This window comes from Heliconius melpomene, chromosome 20 (genome assembly GCF_056956725.1).
Source record: "Heliconius melpomene rosina isolate 202511_hmr_F chromosome 20, ASM5695672v1, whole genome shotgun sequence".
Taxonomy (NCBI): domain Eukaryota; kingdom Metazoa; phylum Arthropoda; class Insecta; order Lepidoptera; family Nymphalidae; genus Heliconius; species Heliconius melpomene.
Window position 1 is genome coordinate 11268469 of NC_140408.1, and position 24722 is coordinate 11293190.

At 34.2% G+C, this 24722-nt stretch overlaps 1 protein-coding gene across 4 annotated transcripts; it reads right to left on the bottom strand.

Annotated features, from left to right (window-relative positions):
* Positions 1 to 757: 757 nt before the first annotated feature.
* LOC146527995 (rhomboid-related protein 2-like) lies at positions 758 to 24489 on the bottom strand. Of its 4 annotated transcripts, none has more exons than XM_085205461.1 (7): positions 24182 to 24489; positions 3368 to 3472; positions 2896 to 3264; positions 2530 to 2682; positions 1841 to 2016; positions 1468 to 1649; positions 758 to 1327 (listed from the first exon to the last, which is right to left on the bottom strand). In XM_085205461.1, exons 2-7 carry the CDS (start codon positions 3395 to 3397, stop codon positions 1203 to 1205), a joined length of 1035 nt encoding a protein of 344 aa, XP_085061587.1. In that variant the 5' UTR covers positions 3398 to 3472; positions 24182 to 24489; the 3' UTR covers positions 758 to 1202. The 4 variants fall into 4 exon arrangements, with proteins under 4 accessions (XP_085061587.1, XP_085061585.1, XP_085061584.1 ...); XM_085205459.1 differs by lacking the exon at positions 24182 to 24489 and adding an exon at positions 18255 to 18344; XM_085205458.1 differs by lacking the exon at positions 24182 to 24489 and adding an exon at positions 18101 to 18248.
* Positions 24490 to 24722: the final 233 nt, after the last annotated feature.

The window sequence follows — 24722 nt, forward strand, 5'->3', positions numbered from 1 at the left end:
ATATTAATACATTATCTTTGGCCAAACATCTTTGATCAACAAAAATCACAAATTTAAGACTAAACCCTAAAACTCTTTGGTTTCAATTAAATCATTACTTTCGAACCTGAAGAGGATATGAAAATAATATTACTTACAAAAATAATATTAGCACATACACACATACATACAGACACGTAGAGCTAAATATTGTTTTGATGCAAAACAAAGGAAGTAATTTCACAGAAATTATTCACTTATAACAGTGATGAGCGTTCTATTGATATTTCTGCTAACAGAAGTAACACAGACTTATGCCAAAAATGGCAAACGCTTATTTCCTAATGATTATTATAGTTCCAAGTTTTTATCATAAGCATACAAAAAGGCCAACAAAGTTAAGTCTATACAATTATTGAAGGCACGTGTCCCTTTGACAAGTTAACTTTAAGTTGTTAGAAGGATACATTTATGTACGTATTGGATCTCTTGATTTTTTTTAGTATTAGGAATTTATAAAAATGTTATTAGCATCATCATTCCTAATGCTAAAATCAAGGCATAATTTGACAGATCCTAATGTAATATTAAATATTTACATTTCTTACATATTTCTTAGTCATTCCAATACGAATCTAAAAATATAGAAAAAAAGTAAGAGACAGGTTGCAGCAAGACAGAAGGTGTTGCTTTTAAAATGAAATAAATTCCTGATTTTTATTGTTTCAGAAATGGCAATAAGATTAAGAACATTTTTTCAATAATTTATAAGAACTTCTAACGTATTCATTTATCACTGTTTATTTATTAGAATGATTAAAACAATACATTGGAAGACTTGAGAACGTTTAGCTTAAAATTATTAAAGATACGAGTATATTTTAATTAAGTAAGTGTTATTTAAATCTCAAGTTAACTTTTGGTTTATGTGAACACTATTTTGTACTTTACAATAAATCTTAACCAGAGGCAACGAGTACTCCTCATCGATCAATTGATTATATACAAATATTTTGTCTAGTCAATAGCTAATAAGCTCAATCAGTGAATATTCTTACAGTATTCTTCTCCACTATAGTACTTGCTATCATATAGGTACTCTCCTCATTCTCCTTTAAAACAGCATGAATCTCAAATGACTCTCTTTGTTTCTACGAAGTTAGCCAATGAGGTTACTGAGATGAATTCCGACGCCGCTGAAGAGCGTGCATCAGTCTTAAATATCAGGTGTAGTCGTCCAGTTCATAGTACAGTGTGTAGTAGACCACAGCAGCGATCACTCCGACGGCGAGGACCAGAAAGGAGCAGAACCGCAACGCTTTTATGACTGGTTTCTGTGAATTCTCGCCTGTAACAAAAATGTCTTGATATAGCTTTTTAAGGATGTAGTTATCTCAATATTAGTTCGTCCAAAACTCTTATACCCTCTTTGTTTTTTTCAATAAATTCGGTAATATTTTTTTTAACATCTAAGTATCTAATGTCTACCTGTAAAAGCGATGAACCCTAAAGGTATTCCGACAGCTGCACCCAACACGTGCGCCGCCCAGGCCACATGATTGCCATTAACATGGAGGTCAGGCTCGCGGAGCAGCGCCCAACAGCCTTCTGAAGCACCAAGCACTATCACGCTGAGAGGTCTAAACCACCACAGTGGGATATGACCGAATCTGCAATAAAAACAAAATATATATTTTGTTTTAATTCTCTAAAGTTATTACAAAAATTGAGCTAAAGTTGTTCCATTTATAGGACACAAATGAGTAATACAAATGATTCAAATATTCTATAGAAATATGTTGTGCATGATGCAAATTATTCGTAATTTTATATATGTAAGTATTATTTTTAATATACCAACCTAAGGCATACGTTAGGCACATGAGCTGTGAGCAAAGCGTAGACAGCAGCTGACGCACCCACCACTCTAACTCGTGGTTGAAAAGCTCCAGCACCCAACGCGCCAGCAGCAACTCCTCCCATCCAGATCAGAGCTACACGAGACCAGCTCTGTTCACGCTCCAAGCGCCAACCCACCTAAAGTAAATGTTTGATATTATAATATTGACTGTATATATATTTACTTTTATTTTTTAATAGTCTAAGAATTAGTACTATTGTTCCAGTAGAAAGGGCTAATTGAAGTCTCTGAGTGCTGAATAGGCGCACTTAAATACACGCGATACAGGTGTGCCATAACGATATCAATAAATAACGAATTTCCTATTGATTTTCCGCAAATTATTTTCAGCGCAATCATTTCAACGCATTGTTTTAAAATTTCAGTTTTACAGCGTGGGCATGTGAGAAATAGATGGCAATCGCTCGCCGATGAGCTGTTTTTATTGATTGGTATTTAAAGTAGTTTGAATCTCAAACTTAGTAACTGGTGAAAGAAAGTTAAAAAATAAACATAGTTTATAAATAAATACAATAGGTCGTCTTTGAATTTTATGAAATAGTCTGGTAAAAAAATTTTTCAGCAGCAAAATAATACCAAGAAATTTAATTGTACTTATAATGTATTTAAAGTCAGTTTAATTAACTTACAGCAAGAGCAACTAAAGCGTTGAGTGCTAAGTGGGCAGGTCCGGCGTGAACGAGGCCATAAGTAAGCAGCCGCCACGGCTGGAGCCACCACCCACCTGGAGACCACTCTAGCTTCGCCCGCCAAGTGTCCGGTCCGAAGAAGTGGAACATTACCTACGAAAGTGATGTAGTATATTATTTTAAGGTAAACATTTTTAATTTTATGATATAATAATGTATTACAATATTATCAATATTTTATTTTTACTATAAAATATGTAATGGTTCGTTGTTAATTCATCAGTCATTAATCACGTTCACATTTTGCTTATAAGGTTTCATAATAAATTCATCATTTTAGAAAAATCTAAATAAGTATATACTCACAATAACAAATAACATGGTGATGATGAAGTATGGAGGTTTTAGAGCTTCAATTAACTTTTCTTTTCGTTTCTGGAATTTTGTTTTAGCTAGAGGTTTTTCTTGCAAATTTTGAGATTTAGAAGTCTTTTTCGGAATACCCCAAACTCCTAGAGTTAGGCCAGCTTGTAAGCGAGAATTAGATTTATGTATGGGTTTGTTCCCAAGCAGCCGCCTATTCTCCCCTGGACTATTAGTCCTGCTGTCGTTGCTTGGACCTAATTCTTCGTTTTCTATCCAAGCCTGCGCAGGAGCAGTGTCTTCGGGTAATATTCGTCTACCTTGATGTGAGGGTTCTTCTGGTTCCTCATAATCTTCATTTAACCGTTCTACCTTTTTTGAAAACAAAAATATTATTAGTTAGTTATTTAATTAACTTGAAAAAGATTCTTATCATAATTTTTATAATGAAAAAGAATTTTTTGATTATACAAACCTCATCACAATCCTCAGCATCAGGAGCCATAGTGTATTGCGAGTGGTGTCCTTGTCACCTTCCATGGGGCAAGGCGCTCCAGTCACACCATACCTCTAATGGTTCCTAACAACAAATGAATATTCCATATAAACATTATGAATTTATACAAAAGACTACAGGAAAAAGGGAACTAGTTAATATCATAATTAGGATTTCCCTCACAATCGGACACTGTTTAGTCTTAATTGCGGTTTAGTATCTTGTCATAAGGATAGAGCTATTCTGATAGGCCGACTACGTGAACAGGCAGATATTACGTGGTAAATGGATATCCCAGGGTCCCCAGACCTACGTCATTTTAACAAAGCTGAAATTATGAGGATTCGTTTTCGTATTCGTATGTAATTAAGACAGTATGCGTACTCACTAACTTGAAAGTGGGGACCTTTTAGAAATAGCGAAAAAGATTAAAGTACACGCTCACCTACGTTAAAGTAGAAATGTTCGTATTTAAATATGCTTTTAAGAATAATGTAATAAATATATATATATTATTTATTACCAGACCCTTTACGTGGGCCTTTATTCCTGCCAGACGTCCTAAAGGTTTTTTTTTAAACTCACCTTAATTAAAACCGATGACGTTTTGATATTAGAGTTCATTTGTATTAGGAAAGGCATATAATTGTTTAATGTTTTAACATACAAATTTTTACTGAGTTGTTCAATTTTGGCTTACTATATATTTTTTTAAATATATAACTCATTTTTCTGCGTTCAGAATTACCTCGGGCTCTCAGAACGGGTGGAACATAATTCTAAGTTATTTTCATCAGACCAAGCCGAAGCCGCAGACAAAAGCTAGTATCTTATATAAATAATCATTTCTTAGTATTTGGGAATTACCTCTTTTATTGTATTTTATTAGAACAACCATAGGTGTATCCTCGTTTTATCATATTCGAGGTAAACGCGAGACCCGAAGTCGCGTCATGACGTCAATTGATAAACAGAATGACGTATTGTCAGTTTATTGTCAAAATTAATCATTTGTTTTGGTTCGAGGATAAGGTCTACGCGAAATAGGTTTATCTAATTCACTGTAAAATATTACAATTGAATAATAATAGACGCTAAATACGTCGATTATTATTTGTTTTCTTGATATTAAATTGGTTCATGATTTATATTCCCTTTAAAATAAGTAACGTTTTTACAAATAAGCATTTCTATGCCATGATGGCATTTTTCAATAATTAATTTAAATTTGTGGATATATTTTTTATTAATATTATATTCGTATGTATGTACATATACGAGTATATTTGGTCTAATTTCTGTTACTTTAATAACAGTTTGGACTAATATAACTGTTCTTCCAGACTAATCCGATAGGAATAAAGCGTGATAAAATAAACAAAATAATACTAGCTGCAATACTTTTCCATATAAATTTTAAGTATGCTAAATTTTCATGCGACTTTTCCAAAAGAAAGATTCAATTTTAGATAACTGATAAAGAACACATAGGCTTCAATTTATATAAAGATTTTGTATAATTTAGCTAGTATAGGTTAACAATAAGTTTAAGCGGGCGAAGCCGCGACCCAGTCACTTATCAATCAAATCAATCAAATCAGCCTTTTCGGGTCCACTGCTGGACATAGGCCTCTCCCAGGGTGCGCCAAAGCTCCCGATCCTCCGCCTTCCGCATCCAGTCGAAGCCAGCAACCTTCTTCAGGTCGTCGGTCCATCGAGCTGGAGGGCGCCCTACGCTACGCTTGCCGATCCGCGGTCTCCACTCAAGAACTCGTCTGCTCCAACGGCCATCGGTCCTCCGACAGATGTGTCCAGCCCATTGCCATTTCAACGTACTAATTCTGCGAGCGATGTCGGTAACTCCGGTTCTTTTCCGGATAACCACATTTCTGATGTTATCTTTCAAAGAGACTCCGAGCATAGCTCGCTCCATAGCACGTTGGGCGACTTGGAACTTATGGACTAGACCGACTGTTAGTGTCCACGTTTCGGCACCGTATGTCATGACCAGTCACTTAAAGTAAGTTAATATCCAAAAAAAAGGTGAATATGAAAATAGATATAAAACGTGAAACACATAATATTAATACAAGCCTAATTGAACCCACAAACCATCACTTAGAAGCATAAACAAGCAACTTAACCAAAACGGTTTTCTTTTTAATTAAAATTCTTTGAAACAGACGTGTATTGACTCATTAAATATCATCCAAATACAGTGATACATTATTCATTTCGTATTACTAAAATATAACGGGACAAATGTTGTGCACTAAAATGCATCTAATGTAGGTGTTTACTCAATTTAGAATTAGCATTCTTTGCATGGACTTACATAACTGACAGTGACTGACAGGTGACTTACCATATGTGTGTTTGTCTGTCCGCCAAGAGATCCGTGATAGACAAGTATGAAGGATTAAAGATAATATCGCGTTAATGAATATTTTAGTAAGCTAGTGCTTATTGTTTTGTTCTAGGCCATCTGATGGCCTATATGGCAGGACTAGGTAATGTTTATTTTTTTAATAAGACGCAATGTGTATTTGAATCTCGTTTTTATAGTACGATAGGCAGAGAGAATGTGAGGAGAGGCAAAACACTTGAGACAGTGCGTGATGACTGGCTTAACTTAACACCGCGCCAGAATGGAAAAATTTAAATATGTAATTCAATTCCTCGAATGTTTGTCTTAGCCCGAATCTGTTTGATTTTTTTCACGCAGAGACAGACAATCAATTAATATATTCATAGTTTTTTAGAGGGAGAGTTTTTCCTTGAGGGTTGAAAATGAGGGTTGGAATCCCACTATCTTATTTTCTCTTATATTTTCCACTCTTAGTGGTTGTTCATTTGTAAAAATGTTGCTATATAATCATTCTCCTAAGTACGAATGGAACCGACAACTGTCTCGTGACTGCCTCGACGGTGAGTCATATTGAACTTTCCGATTTCAATAAGGTGTGTATTAAAAACAAAGCGACATGCAGTAAAAATTATTTTATTGTTTGAAAGCACATAACATGCAGTTTTAATTTAGTTGGTTTTAAAAATGATATCCTGTAAATGTCTACCTCCATTGACCACACACTGCTGAAGCCTTTCCCGGAAGTTGTCCATTACTCGTCGAGTCATATTCAGCGGAATAGCATTGATTTCTTCCGTGATTGCAGCCTTCAGTTCATCGATGGTTCGGGGACGATGCGTGTACACCTTTTCCTTCAGGTAACCCCAGAGAAAGAAATCGCAGGGGGTTAAATCAGGTGATCTCGGCGGCCACCCAACGTCACCTCGCAAAGAAATGAGATGACCGGGAAACATTTGTCGCAGGATTTCCATTGAACACCTGGATGTATGGGCTGTAGCACCATCTTGTTGGAACCAGATGTTATCGTTGTCATGATTCTGCGTTAATTCCTCCAATTTCGGTTTCAGAAAAGTTTCAAGCATGTCGCAATACCGAGCAGAGGTAACTGTGACGACTTGACCATCTTCTTCAAAAAAATAGGGACCCCACACACCAAACTCTGCAATAGCTCGTTCGTTCGTTCGTGCGTTCGTACGTTCGTGTAGGTTTCGTGGGTTATTCTCAGCCCAGTATCGAAAATTCTGTTTGTTGACAGTTCCGGCGAGGTGAAAATGTGCCTCATCACTGAAGATCAAAACAGCAGTGCGGGGGATCTGCTGAATGTCGCGGCATAAATTTGTTCGTGTGTCTAAGTCTCTAACTGTTAATTCTTGCACTACCTGAATCTTGTATGGGCGAAATTTAAGGTCTCTATCCAGTATTCTGCGGACACTACTGAAAGATAATCCTAGTGAAGCGGCATGTTTCCGAACAGAACGCCGAGGGGATTGTTGAATTGAAGCCCGCACTCTATCCACGTTTTCCGCTGACGTTGACGTCCTAATTCGGCCTTGTGGTCTTGTTTTTAATGCTGATGATGTTGCTCTAAAATTTGATACCCAATTTCTGATTGTTGGTCCAGTGGGAATGGGATCACGTCGACCAATAGCAAAATGTAAACGGAACGCACGCTGTGTTGTGATCACGGAGCCGCCATTTTTAATAAACTCTTCAACTACGAACGCACGATGTTGTCCCGACCAAGCCATTGCTCACACTAAAACTGCATGTCATGGCGCGTCTAATGACACCATCCCCACCCTTCTACTCCTTCCCTTCTTCGTGCAACGTCCTTCCAAAACCGGAAAGTTCAATATGACTCACCCTGTATAATCGTATAATATAAACTCTTCCCAAAAACGAAAAACAAAAAAAAACAAAAATAGCTAAATAACATTACATTTAAACAATAAAAAAATATAACATAAAAATTTAAATAAAAATAAAAAACAAAAATTACCTTAACCATTTGTCTTCAAAGTCAACAAACAAATTGAAGCAACAACTATAACAACTTCCAATAATTTAACAACAATTTCAAGCTAAACAACAAAAAAAATATTAATTTATAAGGCGGGCGTCTTGCAACGGTCGCGTCCCGCACTTCAGTGCGAGTGTATTTCAATACAAACACCTGTCGTGTTCGCGAGCTTTGCAGTTTACGTCATTATTTATATCGCTACGTACAAACATGTAATGCGGGCAAGATTGTAGTGTACATATATTTTTTCACGCTGTAACCCGCACATAGCAGGGTAAGTACCTGGTATCCTGGTGTTAAGGCACACGCCGAATTCTGGAGTAGGAACTATATCTTTTAAGTGCTTTAGTTTCATTCATTATCGACCTATCTGTCGTTCTTATCATTTTGACAAGGTTTCCATTAAATGTAAGCCAAGGATACTATTAGAAATCTTGTAATTGATAATATTAAATAAGTAAAATTGATATAAGTACCTATAATATTAATTTAAATGACTACTTCCAAAAATATAAGTAATTAAAAAAAACAGACAAGCGCGAGTCGGGCTCACCTAACGTAAGTTCCGTACAAGAATTGGAAACTCTTTCTGAAATTCAAGCTTAAGCTCTAAGCTCTTTTAAGGTTATTATTTTTTAGGATAGGTATCTAGATAAAAAAAAATCGAAAAGTAAAATCTGGTTAAAAATGTTATTTTTTTATATCAGTACATAAGTGTCAACACATTTTATTTTATTTATTTAGCACATTGCATTATCTTATCACAAGTTATTAGCGCGTGTAATTTAATTAAATAATAAAATTTCAATTCACTTAAATTTGATATCGGTACCGAGAATGCGTATGTGGTTTTTGTTTACATACAAATATACAGCTATAATATACATGTTTAAGGTCATATGCTGCATTGGCACACGGTTGTAGATTCGATTCGATTCAGGGGAATGTTTCTTTTTTATATTTTTATGTCCTTTTACGGGCAACAGGAGAAAGCGCAGCGTTGTGTTCCGCCACTCAACACACAATGCTTCGAAAATGGGGTGAAAAGTGTTACTCTATTCCTTTTCCACAACCTGCTAAATTCGTTATAGGTACACCATGAAGCATTCATTTCAGCAACACAAAATGTCATGGCAAAATTGGCTATAAATTTTTACTTTTGCCTATAAATCAGTTTCAGTGAATAAGAAAAAAACTTATTAATTTAAATAATCTTAATTGACGAAACGCTTATATTTTAAAAGTAAACATATAAAACCTTGAACTCACAACCATCGTATGTTACAAACTTAGACGGCCAAGGCCAGTTTACCCGAACGGCGTAACTACTACTGAAAAATGTTCATCGTGCTGAAATAAATGTTACGTCATTTTTTTTAGCTTTAAGCTATATCCAGGTTCCCTTTATTTAAAGAAGACCTGGGAACCATTAACTGGTGGTACTCAACGCCGCACTTTGCTTCATTACCGAAAATGAAGATATTTCATTTCCTCGCAAACACAACCTGTCCTTGTCATAAAATGCCCTAAATTCGGTCAATCTATTCCATGAATGGGGATCACTTTGAGGAATTCACTCGTTAACAACTAGGTCTAATACGATTATATGCGGTTTTCCCTAATCAGCATAATATATATACATATATATGCGTAATCACATATGTACTTATTATGTAAGTGCATGTGTGAATCCTTGGTGGATTCATCATCATCATCATTTCATCATCATCAGCCTGTCCTCGTCCACTGCTGGACATAGGCACACTCTCTAATGGCACACCACTGAGCTCGATCGCCAGCTCTTCGCTCTGCGAACATCGTTACCCCATCTAGCCTGGACCTACACTACACTACGCTTGCCGAGGAGAGGTCTCCACTCTTAAACGCGCTTACCCAAACGGTCATCGGTGGATTGATTTTTGTTTATTATTTTTATTTTTATTAACATTTTTCTTGACATTTTATTTTTTATCTGTTTGCTTAATTAGACTTAAAACTAGATATATAATCTCTAAGAGAATCTACTCTCTCTAAACTCTGTTTCTCTAAGAGAATCTAGATATTTGGATTGCTTTTTCTAGTGTCAAGACTCTCCATATCTGCATTGTAATAATCATTATCACTATTTTCTTTCGTAAAGCTATTTATTATTAATACATTTACTTAAAATAAATTGTTGCTATAGCACCTCCATGTAACATGAGATGCCCTTTATTTGTTATTTATGAGGAAAATGACTAGGTAAATTAAGTTGCATCGTTTAGGAAAATGTATTATTAAATTAATTTATTTTTAAATTCTATCTCTTTATATTAAATATGTAATGATTTTTTTCACGTATATAAATCTTTCAAAAAATCAATTTTATATTAATACGTGAAGAAAAAACTTCTGGCCTTTTTAGACATATTTTGCGGGGGAGGTAATTTAACATATTTATAGATATAGTTGAGGAATGTAGAAACCCATCTTTTTTTAAATAATGTACTAGGAAAACAGTCACGAGAGAGTTTATGAGTTTTTTTTTGAAATCTCGAGCTGATTTCGTCTTCTGTCATATTTCAAATAAAAATATGTAATTGTTGCACCGGACGGACGAAGAGACGAGTAAAGAACGGAGTGTCTTAACCTTCCTTATCAAATGTTAAAGAAAGCTACTACCGGCTCTTCTCAACAGATATGCCTTTCGGGACAATGGTATCTTTTATTCACACTACTGACATCTTTGGTAATTTAACAATTCAAAAATGCTTGAATCAAAAGCTACTAAAATGCTGATGGTATATCCAAAAATATAAAAAAAGGAATTTCCAAAAGATAGAATAATAACAAAATTATCAGCATATTTTTGCCTTAAATAACTTTATACCAGTTAACGCACTCCCCAAGGCGAAGGTCACTTCGAAATAGATGCAATAAAACACTCCCTGTACGCAATAAATGCTGAGTTTATAGCAATATTTATTGCCTTTGCCCAGTATATGGGTAATTGAACCACTTGAACAACTAATTCTGTACAGCATGTCAGACCACACGGTGGTTCGTTGATAAGACGGTAATACTTGTTAGCCATAAGAAAACGTAGGAAAATTAATTTTAAACAGTAAATAATTTTTATATTATTACGTCTAAATGATATTAAAATTGTTGTGCCATAGTAAAATAGCTTAAAGTTCAAAATTCAAAACTGGCCTTGTGGTCGAAATGGCACAGGTTGGTGGTTCAATTACCATTTAGGGCAGTGAAGATTTCAATTTCCAATCAGGGGAGTATAGATTTCCATTGGAGAAAAATATTTTATTTTTTTCGTTCTGATAACAAGACGAAGCGCAGCGTTAAGTTTCATCATTTAACACACAATGTCTTGAAAATTGGGCACCGGCTTCACTCTGTCTATATACGGTATATCCCGCGTGAAGCTATTTTATATGAAAAACGTATACTATATCGCATAGTAAAGAAATATACAGTTGCTTTTAACCATTCATATCCAACCTTTTCATACAGCTTTCAGCGGAACGAAAATTACAAAGTTTTAATATAAAAAAATCTTTGAAACCTTCATTTGCAGGACTTCAGAGGGCTAGGACAATGCCTAGTAGTGGAGTAGTCTGAGATTAGCTGCTGCACCACGGAGGCTGGATAAATAGAAGGTTGAACAATAGCTGGTTGCAATCACGGAGTCAGTGAACTATCGATCGATGAAGACCAGACGAGTGCCCTCGTCGTTGATACTGTAATGCGGTTGCATAAATTGTGCATAATATAAGGTATTTTGGGTTTTCCTTGTGTAGATATGTGGATCTTGGTGGTTAATTTAGTTAATATGTTTAGTAGCGTTTTAGTGTAAAAGCGACGGTTGTAAATTCGATTTCTACTCAAGTATTTCTAACAAATTCGGCGGTGTCTTAACACTATGTTCCTTTCGCCTATTTTGGCTACATGCGGAGAGTAGAGTGAAGATAAAAAAGAAATTTAAGTAACTGCTATTACTTAAAATTATATTATATTTTTTAATACAGAACCCTTCATAATTTAATCTGGATCCGTGCCTGCTTAGACGATTTCGATACTTCGTCGCGTGTAACCTTGGTAGAATTATATATTCCGAGATAACAGTTGCTATAATTATGCATGAAGTTAAACTCGTCACGTAGGCTTACGTTTGCGCGTAACAACCGAATAAATGAAAAATAATACTCGAACTGACTCTGTTAATTATTAAATTACTAAGTTAAAGGAAATTAAATCAGCTTTACGCTGTATCCCACAAGCAGCAGGGTAGGCAGAGGGAACCTTAAATATTAAGACATTCCGTCGGCATAATATTTTGATATAATGTAGCTAATGGGCTGGTCACGTTTGCCGCAGAACCGTTGGGGTAATCGCGTTCTAGAGAAGAGACCACGCCTCGCCAAGCGTAACGTCCTCCAGTTAGCTGGGGTGACGATATTAGCAAAGTGGCGAGCAACGGCTGGATGCGAAGAGCTGAAGATCGAGCTCAGTGGCGTGGCCATTGGACGGGCCTATATCCAGCAGTGGACGAGGACAGGCTATCAGCCTGATGATGATAATGTACAGCAAACTTAGTACTTTTAGTATGCGGTACGCCGTCTCATTGTACCGCCTCAAAATAATTAAATAATAAATGTTATGTAATGTATACATATTACATTAGTAAATAAATCCACCGCCGGATTTTGGGTAATCAAAACGGGAAACCTTTTATTTATTTTAAGCTTCACTGATTTTCCGCATATAGAATGATAGGCATGTCACTATCTAATGGCTAAATACATAGTAGCTTTAAGTTAATTTGATTCAAAAGTGCTTAGTAAAGTCTATTTAAAAAATAAACAATATTTTAAATTTAAATTTGATTTTTATACCTACGTTTATAAGTCAACAACATATTAGAATAATTCCAGACTTTGGAGGAAACTGCGTAGCGGAGTGTCTTAACACTAGTCTTCATCTGCTTAACCTGCTACATGCGGGATAACGCGTGCAAAAAAACCTTCCTTTCCTTTCACTTCCGTATCGATCTACAAATTACACGCAATGTAGCAGTCTGGCGGCCACGAGCCCTCGTCTTAATGAAGCTCGCATAAAAACGGTTTGCATCAGTGCATTAATGTGCCTCTATACTTATAGAGAGAGAGAGAGAGAGTAGAGTGCCGTCTGGGTGGTTTCACCAATCTTTGTGCTCGAGTTATTTATTTAATGAGATACCTATTATTTAGGTATCCATTATTTTCAGTAGACGGTAGACAGGTATGCAAGGGAACGTATATTTATATTGTTTGAATTATTTGACCTGTCTATCCTGTTATATGCGGGATTCAGCGTGATGTTGAAAAATTAAACCCTTTTTTCCGTATATAGCAGGGTAGGCAGATGGAACTTAGCGTTAAGACTCTTCGTTCTCCAGGAGTTTGATCCAGATTTGTTTACCATAACGGGAAATGAAAAAAAAATTTGAGATTGATCCCAAAACTACCAAGATTTCAATCAGAGGCTGTTCCACTGCGCCAGACGGTGGCCTGTCTGACTAACGGGCATACACTAAGTTACACAGAATTCCAAATTATTTAACCTACATAAGATTTTACAAATTTTGTAAAATGAGTACAACTCATTAAAAATTAATATTTCTTTCCTCATATAAGTAATCGACGTAATTGCCCAAATCAAATATTTTTCATTTAAATAATTACCTTCCTGTTACGAAAATAGAAAATTCTTACATATATTTTCGGTACTTTTAGGCATTTCATTTAAGATAAAATAATGAATACGGCGTTTAACGATGTGTAGCTGTAAACGCGACGGTTGTAGGTTCAATTGACACTTTGTTAAAAAGACATAGTACGGCGTTGATTTCCGCTACACAACTAACTAGGTCACGAAAGTTGGCGGTGTTTGAACAGGTTGTCTAGATACTAGAGCACCCTCCCTTTGCCTATCCTGCAAAATGCGGGATACTGCGTGAAGCATATTTATATTTTTGTTTTATATTTAAGGTAAACTTATTACTTGGCGGATTTAAGTGTTCTACGAGGTTAGTAGATCTTCTTAGGATGAGGAAGTTAAGTCGGTTATTTACTCGTACAATAACATAAGGTGTGCAAAACAATATATTTTGTTGTGGTGTATTCTATTAATAATTCGTTTGTTTATAGTATTCGGTGATGTATGTATGTATGTCCCTACATACCTACTTATATATGAACTAATAGTAATATTCGTATTTATTAGGGGGAGAATCACTAATTAGGTATCTTTTCTATTGACCAGCCAACTAAAAGGAATGTACAAGTTAATTTACATAAATGTGGTAGAACCTAAAGTTGCGCTTTTTTTACCATATTTTTTTTATAATAATAATCCCTCGAGCAGGAATCGAATCCACACGGTTGTGCTTTGTCTAAAAATTAAATAAAAATAGATTATTTTCCACAAATCGTTCCATTTAGTATGAAATTGAGAGATAAAAACTTCATATTTATATATGAACTATACTTTGCTTTTTTTTTTGACACATTTGTATATAGATCACTTAACAGAACTAAATATTATTCTGACTAGCTATGTAGCTTTCATATTATTTTTTTATAAAACTGTATAAAAAATTTAACGTAGAGGAATTTGAGTTCGGAGTATTGGAAACAGTTTTCAAAATCGTTTCTTTCTTAAGTGTGGAATTACACTTTAAAAATATTAAAAAATAGGTAATAAACGAATAAGTATCCCTAGTCTAAAAAAATATTAAACCTAGACATGGTGGAAAAATCGTTTCATTGGCGTCATTGTAAAATCATCTCTGCGTACATAATCAAGTGGTAATTACTATCCTCGGAGCCTTTCGTCTGCCCTGTCTGTACTAGGGGTGTCCTGTAGGTTTTATTTTTATTATAGGGGAAGTAGAGGGAACCTAACGTTAAAGCATTCTATTCCCAAAAGCATTCGATTTTGTGCCTAATTTTCGAGACGTGGCGTTTTAAGTGGCGGAACCTAACACCATGCGTTGTCTTGTTACCTTATGAAGAAAATTAAAAAACTCAACCTGCCAAATTAAAATTGAACCTGCAACCGACGCATTTACAGTATCAGATAGCATTGTAATTTTATTTTTGATATTTAGGGCAATATAGATATTTTCCGTAAACAAGGGTTTTCTATAGGAAATAAAATTAAATTATTTGATAATTATATTTTTAGAAATACAGCGCAATATAGAAAACACGCAGAATTTTTCCCTTAACACTAAAAAAATCAAAATCAGCTTCACGCTGTATCCCGCACACCAGGTAGGCTTCTCTCTGGTATCAAGGCAAAGCACGGCGTTCAAAGTTCCGTTACTCAACATGCAATAACTCAAAAATTAGACAGAAAGTGGGGAACGAAGTGAACTTAACACTAGGTTCCATCTGTGTACCCTGCTATAGCCGCAAAAAGAAGTAGTAGCTAATTGCAAATTGTAAAACCCTGATTTTTTGTTCCTTGAGGAATTTTGGAAAACCCTAACATTTCGCAAGCCAAATTTAAGTGTTCTACGCCGAACCGAAGAGTTTTATATATACCTAAACTATACCTAAAAAATAATCTATTTAAAATTTTCTTGTCTAGGCTTAACTAGGCTTAAAGGATAATTACTAATATACACTTCTATATAGGTCACGTGTGATCGCACGCGGTGTTACAGTAATGCATTTATTGCATAAAGTAAAGGCAATAATTAAATGCTCCATACTAAAACAACTGCGGTTTAGGACAATTGAAATAAAAATCGTTGAGTTTAATTTAGAATTAAAAATCATTATATGGGGCCATTATGTTTGTTTGTATTTCCTGTATGTCTTCCCACTGTGTTATATGTACTTTTTACATATATATTATTAATTGTTTTGTTTTAATTAAAGTAATAAACACCTGCATACAAATTAATTTCATTTTGAAAAATTGTTTTTTTTTTGTTATTAATAGCAAAAATAAACCCCGAATAGCAGGAAAGGAAACTTTTAGATATTCCGTTCTCCGTTCAATATTTGGGCTATTGAGTGGCGCAACTTAACGTTTCATCTACCAGAGCGAGTTTCAATTAAATATAATTATTCCTTCGAGTGGGAATCGAACCCATAATCGTCACATTTATAGTATTTGTATATCGATATAATTCTATTTCATATAATATCACAATTATCCGAAAATCTAGACAATGTTATTTTATGACCATAAAAAATTATTTATGTTTCAACTCTCTTTTTATTAGTTTAGTATGACCAGCCATTGGTGTCGCGAGTTTCCGTAATAGTTCAATTGAGCTGTTAGTACTTTATGGCGTTAGAAATGTCAAGCATTTATTTAGGTCTCAAATTATATCCTAAGAAATAAATTCCTAGTAGTAGCAGTAAAAGTCAAAGGCCTATGAATCACTAAATATATAATAATTTACTATTTAGCTTCTCGTTTACGAGTTAAGAGATTTCGTTCCTCACTTTCCACACAATTGTTGAGAGATTGTGGGTGTCTAATGGCGAAACTTAACGCCGTACCTACTTTTTTTAAGTGAGAAAATTAATTCCCCCAAATCGAATCCATAACAGTCGCGAGAATCTAATAATCTAGAATTATCACAAATTATTGTTAAATGTAAATTAAAATGCAGTTAACGTTATCACTCGCTCAGCAATTAAGTAGCAATAAATGCTGAAAGTAATTAAAGATTTTATAGCATTTTTTATGGTTAATATATTTTATCAGCTATCCCGCGTATAGTAGGGTTAGTAGAGTGAACGTAGTGTTAAGGCCCTCTCTTCTTTTTGAGGCATTGCGTATCGTGTGGCGGAACTCAACGCCGCGTTCGTGCTAAGCGAAGAAATAAAGTATTAATGAATAATAATTCATTCTCCCAAATAGAAATTGAACCCATAACCGTCACGTTACAGTCACACCCTTGTGGACCTGCGCGTCGGCGGCCTCAAAGGAGAATTAATTATACTTATTAAAATTATGGCTGGCTCCCTAAAATTGAATACTGGAGAATATGGATAATGTCAGACGAATGAAAGAAATAACAAAAAGCTATTTTATCTTTGAATCAGGTAAAAAATCCTCAACAAGTGAATGAAGTAATCACGTAAAAGCCTAATTATGTGATTCATCATAATATAAACAAAGGGTTCTTTGCAATTATGGGCTTACCTGCTCTACAATAGGGTCCTGGGGTCTAAATGAGACAGTGTAATCCCTTTTTTTATGTTTTACTACTTATTTGAAAGACATTTGGTCTAGGTAAGTATGAGTTTGATGGTTCCCAGTTAGAGGGAACCTGGAACTGCCTGCTACGTGATATAGCGTAAAGCACAAAAATAATAATAAGAAACTTATTATACAAGAGAATACAAGAAATTATATTGTAAGAATCGTAAAACTTTTAATTGGTCTCTATTTTCTTTAAATATACATCTACATTTACTGTACATCTTATATAAAAGAAAAATAATATTTGTTATTTTACCATTATCCACCTATTCTTTTTACATTTTTTTAAACTTCAAATTATAACGTAATTTCGTATATGGGCGGAGTCTAATAGAGACTTGTTACGACAGGTTTTGACTTAGCCTGGTCGAGCCGATACGTTAGCGCTAGCGTTAGTACGAACGAAGTATCGATAAATATAAACATTATTTGTATGTAATATAATTTTGGTTATTAAAAAAAATAACAACAAATATCACAAACTGTGGTTCTCTCCTAAATATTGAAAATAATATTACAAATATTTTAGAAATAGATTTTTTTTTAAATTATAGATAATATTTCAAAATAATCTATATTCCGAAACCAATATGTTAATAAATAGTATAAAATTAACCTACTTAATAAAACCTGTAGTATTTAATTCATCTCTGCTTTTACCTATATAGTATATCTGATATAGCGTAATGTTAATACATAGATAACGTAACAACCTGTCTTTTGTTTCTATCAAATTAAGTGCTTACCAATCTAGAACTAAAAGTATAAAAAAACATACAAAATTGAAGAATAGTTAAAAAATATGAAACAAGAGTGGAATAAGATTAAAAATGATAAAGGCTGACCGAGAAAGCGACCATTTTTATGTTCGAATCCCACTCAGGTATAAAAATATTTTTTTCTCGCACTTAATACCCAATATATCTCGAAAATTGCATTAGAAACGGAGTGTCGTAACACTAGGTTGATAGAAATATTAAGAATTAACGAAAATCGAATCTACGTCCTCTTGATTATTACTACTGAACTGTAAGGATATTTACATTAATATATCACTTACTATCAACATTGTGGATAGATGTCACACGTGTTAAATACACTTTGAATGCAACAATGAATCATAATTGCGACTTTATAACCTTCTTACAGTAAATCACAAGAAAATAAACAAAATTTTTAAAAAATATAAGAACTCAAAAAAAAAATAAACTTACTAAAAAAATTTCTTTTTCGAAATATTTTTTTTTAATATAAAACAACACTAAGTAAAAGCAATGGCACGTGCGTCGCGCTCGAGCGTCGCGGCTCTACTGATATGATAAAACGATAATATTGATAACAGCCAGCTGATTTAAGATATACAATACTATAGCACGGCTTTCCTTAAGATATGTCGTGCATGACCTATTAATGTGGAATTTAGGGCATGTATTTAGGTTCTCTTATCTAAGCATATATTGCGATCTAGATAAATTTAGAGGCCGTTACGGCGCAGCGACAGCGCCTAAATGTATAAACGCAAAGGTTGTGGATTTGATTTTAAATCAGGGGAATGAACTGTTTTCATTTCTTATAATTTCGCTAAGATAAAACGCGGCATTAAGTTCCACCACTCAACATGTAATGTCTCGAAAATTGGACGAAGCTCGTGCACTTTCTAAAGGTGTATATAGAATTTAGAGAACTATGCTCACATTATTATTTACTCTATAACTAACCTTACCATTAGTGGCGAAACTCAACGCCGCACTTACTTTCAAGTCTTACCAGATCTTGAAATAAAAATGAATCTTCCTCGAGTGAGAATCGAACTTACAAGCTTCCAGTAATACACTATGCGACATATATTATATGCATAATTATATTTAGGTTATAAAATGTTTGCCTAAAATATAGCATTCTAGGTTAGGTCATTTTTATATAACGACCCGATTAGCCTTATCAAGACGGACGCGCCTTATTTTTGTTACTATATAGAACATATTGTACATATGAAAGTGCAAAGATAACATGTGATAGTGTTATATAAATTGTTTATTTAACCTTATGTTTACAACAGGAAAGTTCCCCACACGTGGAATTGAACAATTTAATGTGCTCTCTCTGGTCAATGCGTGGCGTTAAATTCCGAATGAGTGGGAACGGAGTGTTTTAGCACTAGGTTTCCTCTGCCTACCATTCTTCTGGCTGGAAGCGTCAGCGCTACTTTTACGGGAACAGCTGCAGGGTTAAATATTTCAATCCCATACCTAAAGAAATTAATCAAGACAGCACACGCCTAATTCCGAAATCGAGTCGTAGGTTTTGGCGATAAAGGTCAAAGTTGTTTAACCTTTAGTTGTAATTTTGTAGTAGTAAATGTTTACGTTATGGGTATCTATGAGTAACTGCGTCACCCAAAATACAGGTATGGTAAACATCGTGAAATTAAAAAAACCTACTTCTAAGCCGTTGATATATCTTAATTTATTTCTTTAGGTATGGGTTTGAAATATTTTACCCTGTATGCTGTTCCCATAAAAGGAGAGCTGACGCTTCCACCATTATAAGGTAAAAAACTGCAGGTTGATAATTGCGACGACTTGCACAATTTTCATGATATTGCATGCTAAGTGACAGAACTTAACGTCGCGCTTTGTCTGGTAGAGCAGGGAAATAAAAATAATTCAAATATAACCATTCCCCCTATTGGAGAATCGAACCCGCAACCATCGCGTTAACAACCAGACTATCCCTGATTACAAACCACAACCTACGAATATATCGAGCACGTGCCAACTGTTCCACAGTGTGTTTACATATCAAAATCGAACGTCATTTGATAACGGACATTGACCGTGTCATGACAATGATTAGCTTTAGATGGCACAGACCAGGCTATTAGGACATATAAGTAGAATTATGTTAAAACCTATTTTAATATACAGATATTAACGCCGTCGTAGTATAGTAGCGTAATATTTGACTCTAAACCCGACGGTCGCAGGTTCGATTTTTTCTCGGGAGAATGAATTATTTACACTTTCTTTGACCAAAAACAAAGCGGCCCAATGTCTCGAAAATTAGGCTGTGTGAGGACCGAAATGTTTTAATACTGGGTTCCCTTTGTTTACCCTATTTAATTGGGAATCTGCTGTTCTTATCTAGATTAACTAAATATATGATAATTTTTATATCGAAAGTTATATTTTTTATTAAAAAATATTATAGTGGCGTACGTGGTCCAGTAGTGTAGTGATTGATTGTGACTAAAATGGTTGTGGTTTCGTTTTCCGCTCGAGAGAATTAATTATTTACTTTTTCCTCCTTGGTAACAAGAAACACCGCGGTGAATTTGGAATTAGGTGGTGAGTAGTGAACGATATGTATTAACATTGGGTTCCTTCTGTCTGACTGTTTTATGCGGGACGAAGTGGGAAGTTTAAATGAAATTTAGTTTAACAAATTATGAGAAATGGTGACAATGAACCAAAGTTCAAGTCGAATCAATACTGAGTCATTAATGAGGGCAAATTGATTTTTTTCCTGATAAGTTATTGGTATTGATATTCACGTATATTACTTTTTGAGAAATCAAAATTTTTAACGTCGTGAGATTTTAACCCGCACCTCTTGGAAAAAATCCAATGTCGTCCAACCAGCCCATTTACAGCAGATTCAGGTTCAATTTATTTTTTATACGTTTACTAAAAAAGTATTTTTTAATTCTAAGTAAGTATTCTAAGTATGTGTTATAACTAAAACCTCAATTAAATCTAGCACAGTACAAAACTATTATAATAATTTTATTATTTTTTAGGGAAATATTAACAAATTCTATATAGTAGCCGAGCAAATATCGCAATTATTAGGTAATTCATAGTCCATGTAAAATACAAAAGGGGTGCAAATAAGCATAATGCGTCACGCAAAATTATATTTTGTCACGAAAGTAAATAATATTTACTTATTTTGTTTGAGTATTGACTATTATTATTATAACGAATCCTTTTGGCTGTCATAGATCAGTAGCACAGCGTGGTTATAAACGTGACGGATGTAAGTTCGTTAGAACGAATTCCGCCATTCTATACGCAATGCCTTAAGAATTCGGCGGAAAGAGAGGAACGCAAGTGTCTTGATGGGGAACGAAGTGTTATAACTCCAGATTCCCAAGTTCCTTCTAGCTACCCTATTACGTGCGGGATACACCGTGAAGATCGACCAATATCGAGAGTGTTATCCAAAGGCAACAATAATAAATAAATATTTAATATTTACTAAATATCATTCATTATATTGCGATAATGAGTCAATTTCCTATAGGTAATTATTACTTTTATCAGTTTCAGAGATGACGTGACAGACGTCTCGTCGCCTCCAATAACAATATAATATGTACTATATAAGTTATGATATTCTAGAACAAGGAGAAGACTGCTTAAACCATAAAAGTGATAGTTAACATTAATTTTAAGAAGCTGTAGAAAATATATTTCTGGAATATTTTTTCATATTACATATTTTAAAAAACGGCTTTAATAACTAAAAAGCAAATAAAAACATAAATAAATATTTAATTTCATAAGCAAACCTAAAATGTCTTTTATATTAATACAGTACGATTGTTAGTAGGTTCCACCTACTGATAGGCGTGAAGACGGTGCCAAGTTCTATACAAAATAAAACTATTATAAACGGCTTAAGTTAATAAATAGGTACTGAAAAATTACTCTAATGATGTTCTTATATTTTTATCCACAGTTTCAATGTCCATCTTAAGTGTGTTGTTAAAGTCAGCTTAAATTTTATCTACAGTTATATAATATAATATTTCAACAGTATACAATTTTATTTGAAATTTAATTATCGCTCGTAACTTTGCAACCGTGAACTGTAAGCGTAGGATAAATTCATCATTCCTGTAAAAACCCTGCACTCTCCGAGCACCCCTACAAAAAGAACTGCAGCGTTCTACGCTGCGAAATATTATCTGTAAGATTGTCATATTATGTAAAATTGCGCACAAGCAAAATTCTTACACTGTTTTGCTACATATTGAATTATAACTTGATCTTAAATCGAGTGAATAATCGAACCTAAAACCATTCGCCTTATCTACGCTTTAAACGCATCTATATATTATAAATAGCAGAATTCTTAGTATAAATATTCCTTAAGATACAAGCTGTAATGTTATTTTCCGCGTGTAAAACCAGAGTTATTAATAGTAAAATAGAGGTCAATATGTGGATTTATCAATCCTTGAAACCTATTTTAATAGATGTTCAGTTATTTAAGGAAATTTGTAATGATTTAAAAAGTAATGATGATCGTGGACTCAAATACAATTTAGAGGAATATTTTTGACGTTAAAAAACTTAGTATCAAGACGCTCCATTCTCCGCTTTCCACCTAAATTTGAAACATTGTGTGCTGAGGAGCTGAACTTAACTCCGTTCCTTTTTTTAGCTTCTCTCTATATCCCGCACATAGCAGGGTAGGCAGATGGAACCTAGTGTTAAAATACTCCGTTCCCCACTTTCCGCCGAATCTGTCCAGAAATCCGTTTGAAAAAAATACAAAAAAAAATTACGTACGAATATAATATAAATATATAATATAAATATAAATACGATTTTTTGGCTTTACGCTGTGTCCCGCAAAAAACTTAAACTAAACTTTTAAATTTAAAAATCTTTAGTTTACTTGAGTATTTTTAAGCCGGAAAATGAAAACTTTAGTAAGAAGGCTCGCTCTGCGTTGGCCTTTGAGTCTTACATTTCAAGGACCATATGTATATCGTTGAAACGCAACAAGTGACCCAAATGACTTGACTTGACCTAAAACATGCTTTCTACGTATTTTATAAAATGAATAATATGATTATTATATTATATGTACTCGTATTTACTAGGTTACTAGGTTCCTAGGTTCCCTCTGCTTACCTTTCTATGTGCGGGATACAGCGTGAAACTTAAAAGAAATAAATAAGTTGACTACTTACACATACAAATCTATACATTTTAATACTACTGTAAACTAAAAATTTCTTTTGTATCGGTGTGGGTATTGTATGGGTATTTTCAAACAAAAGTTTTCCTTTCATCGCAGGCAAAAGTTCGTCTCTCGCCTCTATATCCTTTTCATCCTTTCCAATATTTGGATCATAAAGTACACAGGACTTGAGTTATTACTTCGCAGGGGGTTGGCACCCTTCTTAAAACATGCAAAAATACTAAAACCGTTTAGATATGTGAGATTGTTTTGGAGAAAGAAATATTAATGTTTTAAATTCTTACTTTCAGTATTATTCAATTTTATTTAGTTTATTGGTGGGATAGCTTCAGAGTGAGTTAGATCCCAGCCAGGGTCCACTAAGGTTCACGTACTGTACTGAATAAATCCTAATTCTTCAGTACAGTGCGCGAATTTTTTGAATCTTTCTTTATTCTGTATTTTCTAAAAAATATAGCGGAAGCTGATAAAAAGGTTAGTTGGTTGAATTTTAAAAGTTCGCAAGGAGAATTGTAATTTTTAATATTGTCGACACAAAATATACGTATGTTTATTGAATATAATTGGATAACCTCGTTCATCTTTATCTTATAAATTATAATCCATTAGGATAAAACTACCTCACTTGTACGGTATCGTAAATTATGTTTATTGCTTATCCTATCTAAAGCATATACATATATATTATATGAAATGAGAGCCAAGTTCAATATTGAATATAACATAATTCTTGATTTCACCAACAAAATATTCGAAATCTATATAGGTGCCAAATTCTGTGTTAACTTGGTATATCAATTGAAATTAACGTGTTTTGCTTAAAATGTGAAGGTGAGCACTAAAAGATAATTTCCCGAAATTCTCATGAAATCGGAAAAAGAAATATCTACTCAAAAACCTATGTTGTGGCCACATTGCCTTTGTGCCAACGAATAGCGGACGATCATATAATTTATGCGTTTATCTAAAAACAGTATTTTAAATAACATAATCGACCATATATAATATATTAAAGGACAGTTGATACAAAAACAGATTTTTAAACCATCTTTCACGAAACTTTACAGAAAATATTTTTCATCTATCTTATGCAATAAAATTTGTACCCAGAATCAAGTTTAAAAATAGAGACTGTCTGACTTACCTGCATTCTAATTCATATTCACTGAATAACACTTTAAAACACTTCACTTAACAATCACAATACATTTTCACAAAAAAATACTAACACACCCTCGCCCTTATCGCTAAAAAAACCCTAAAATACCCTAAAATATTGACTCATCGTGACTCTACCAAGATCTAGCCAAGAAGTGTGAGCTATACATATTAGAAGTCGTCGTCGTCGCGTGTTATATCCGTTATAACGTTATAAATAGAGTTAATTCAGCTTGTTTACAAATAAAATATGCTGGGCGGGCGGTGCAGGGCGTAGGGCGGCGTCGGGTCGACGGCCGCGTCGCATGGCAACGATCGCGACGCCGACTGGCTGGGATCATTGATAGAGACGCGAACGGTATAGCGCCGGCGAGGGAATGACGAAACGTGCAGTTTTATGCATTCTTTTCTTAAGTATAAACAATTAAGGCTTTTTATATGTATGTTTGTATATTATAATAATATGTTGAAATAAAATATCGATAATATATGTTGCGTTTGAAACACACTGTCTTAACATTTCCCAG